General features: G+C 58.2%; 1 protein-coding gene across 1 annotated transcript in view; it reads left to right on the top strand.

The window, feature by feature from the left end:
- LOC104277265 (protein crumbs homolog 1-like) overlaps positions 1-137 on the top strand; it is a gene marked incomplete at both ends in the record, with an annotated part of 11,025 nt that extends 10,888 nt beyond the window's left edge. The window contains one exon of the mRNA XM_009873850.1: positions 48-137. Coding sequence (XP_009872152.1) covers positions 48-137 — 90 coding nt within the window. The remainder of the gene's footprint in view (positions 1-47) is intronic.
- Between the last annotated feature and the right edge of the window lie 334 nt (positions 138-471).

The raw sequence follows: 471 nt of genomic DNA, 5'->3' as shown, positions 1-471 counted from the left end.
CAGCCCCTGCCTCGCCGGCGGGCTCTGTGTGGAGCTCTCCTGGGCAGATCGCTACGGCCACTTCCCCGGCCTGCCGCCCACCTTCAGCTACGACAAGGCTGAGGGCTATATCTGCAGCTGTAAGCCAGGCTTTACCGGTAAGATTCCTTTGGCGAAAGCTTGGGAAACCACATCCGGCGGGATGCTGCTGTTTAGGCTTGGACGCAAGCAAACATTTACGTGTGCTAAGATGCCACAGTGCGCAGGGTCCCTCTGGTGGTTTCCACACACAGGCTTCAGTAGGGATTTGGGTGGAATAAAGGGAGTGGAAAAGGACCTGGGAGTGTTGGTCAACAGTGGGCTGAACACAAGCCAGCAGGGTGCCCACGTGGCCAAAAAGGCCAACAGCATCCTGGCTTATACCAGAAATAGTGCGGCCAGCAGGAGCAGGGCTGTACTCAGCACTGGTGAGGCTGCACCTTGAGTCCTGGG

This window comes from Apaloderma vittatum, unplaced genomic scaffold (assembly GCF_000703405.1).
Source record: "Apaloderma vittatum isolate BGI_N311 unplaced genomic scaffold, ASM70340v1 scaffold12507, whole genome shotgun sequence".
NCBI classification, from domain to species: domain Eukaryota; kingdom Metazoa; phylum Chordata; class Aves; order Trogoniformes; family Trogonidae; genus Apaloderma; species Apaloderma vittatum.
This window is presented reverse-complemented; position numbering and strand designations above follow the sequence as displayed.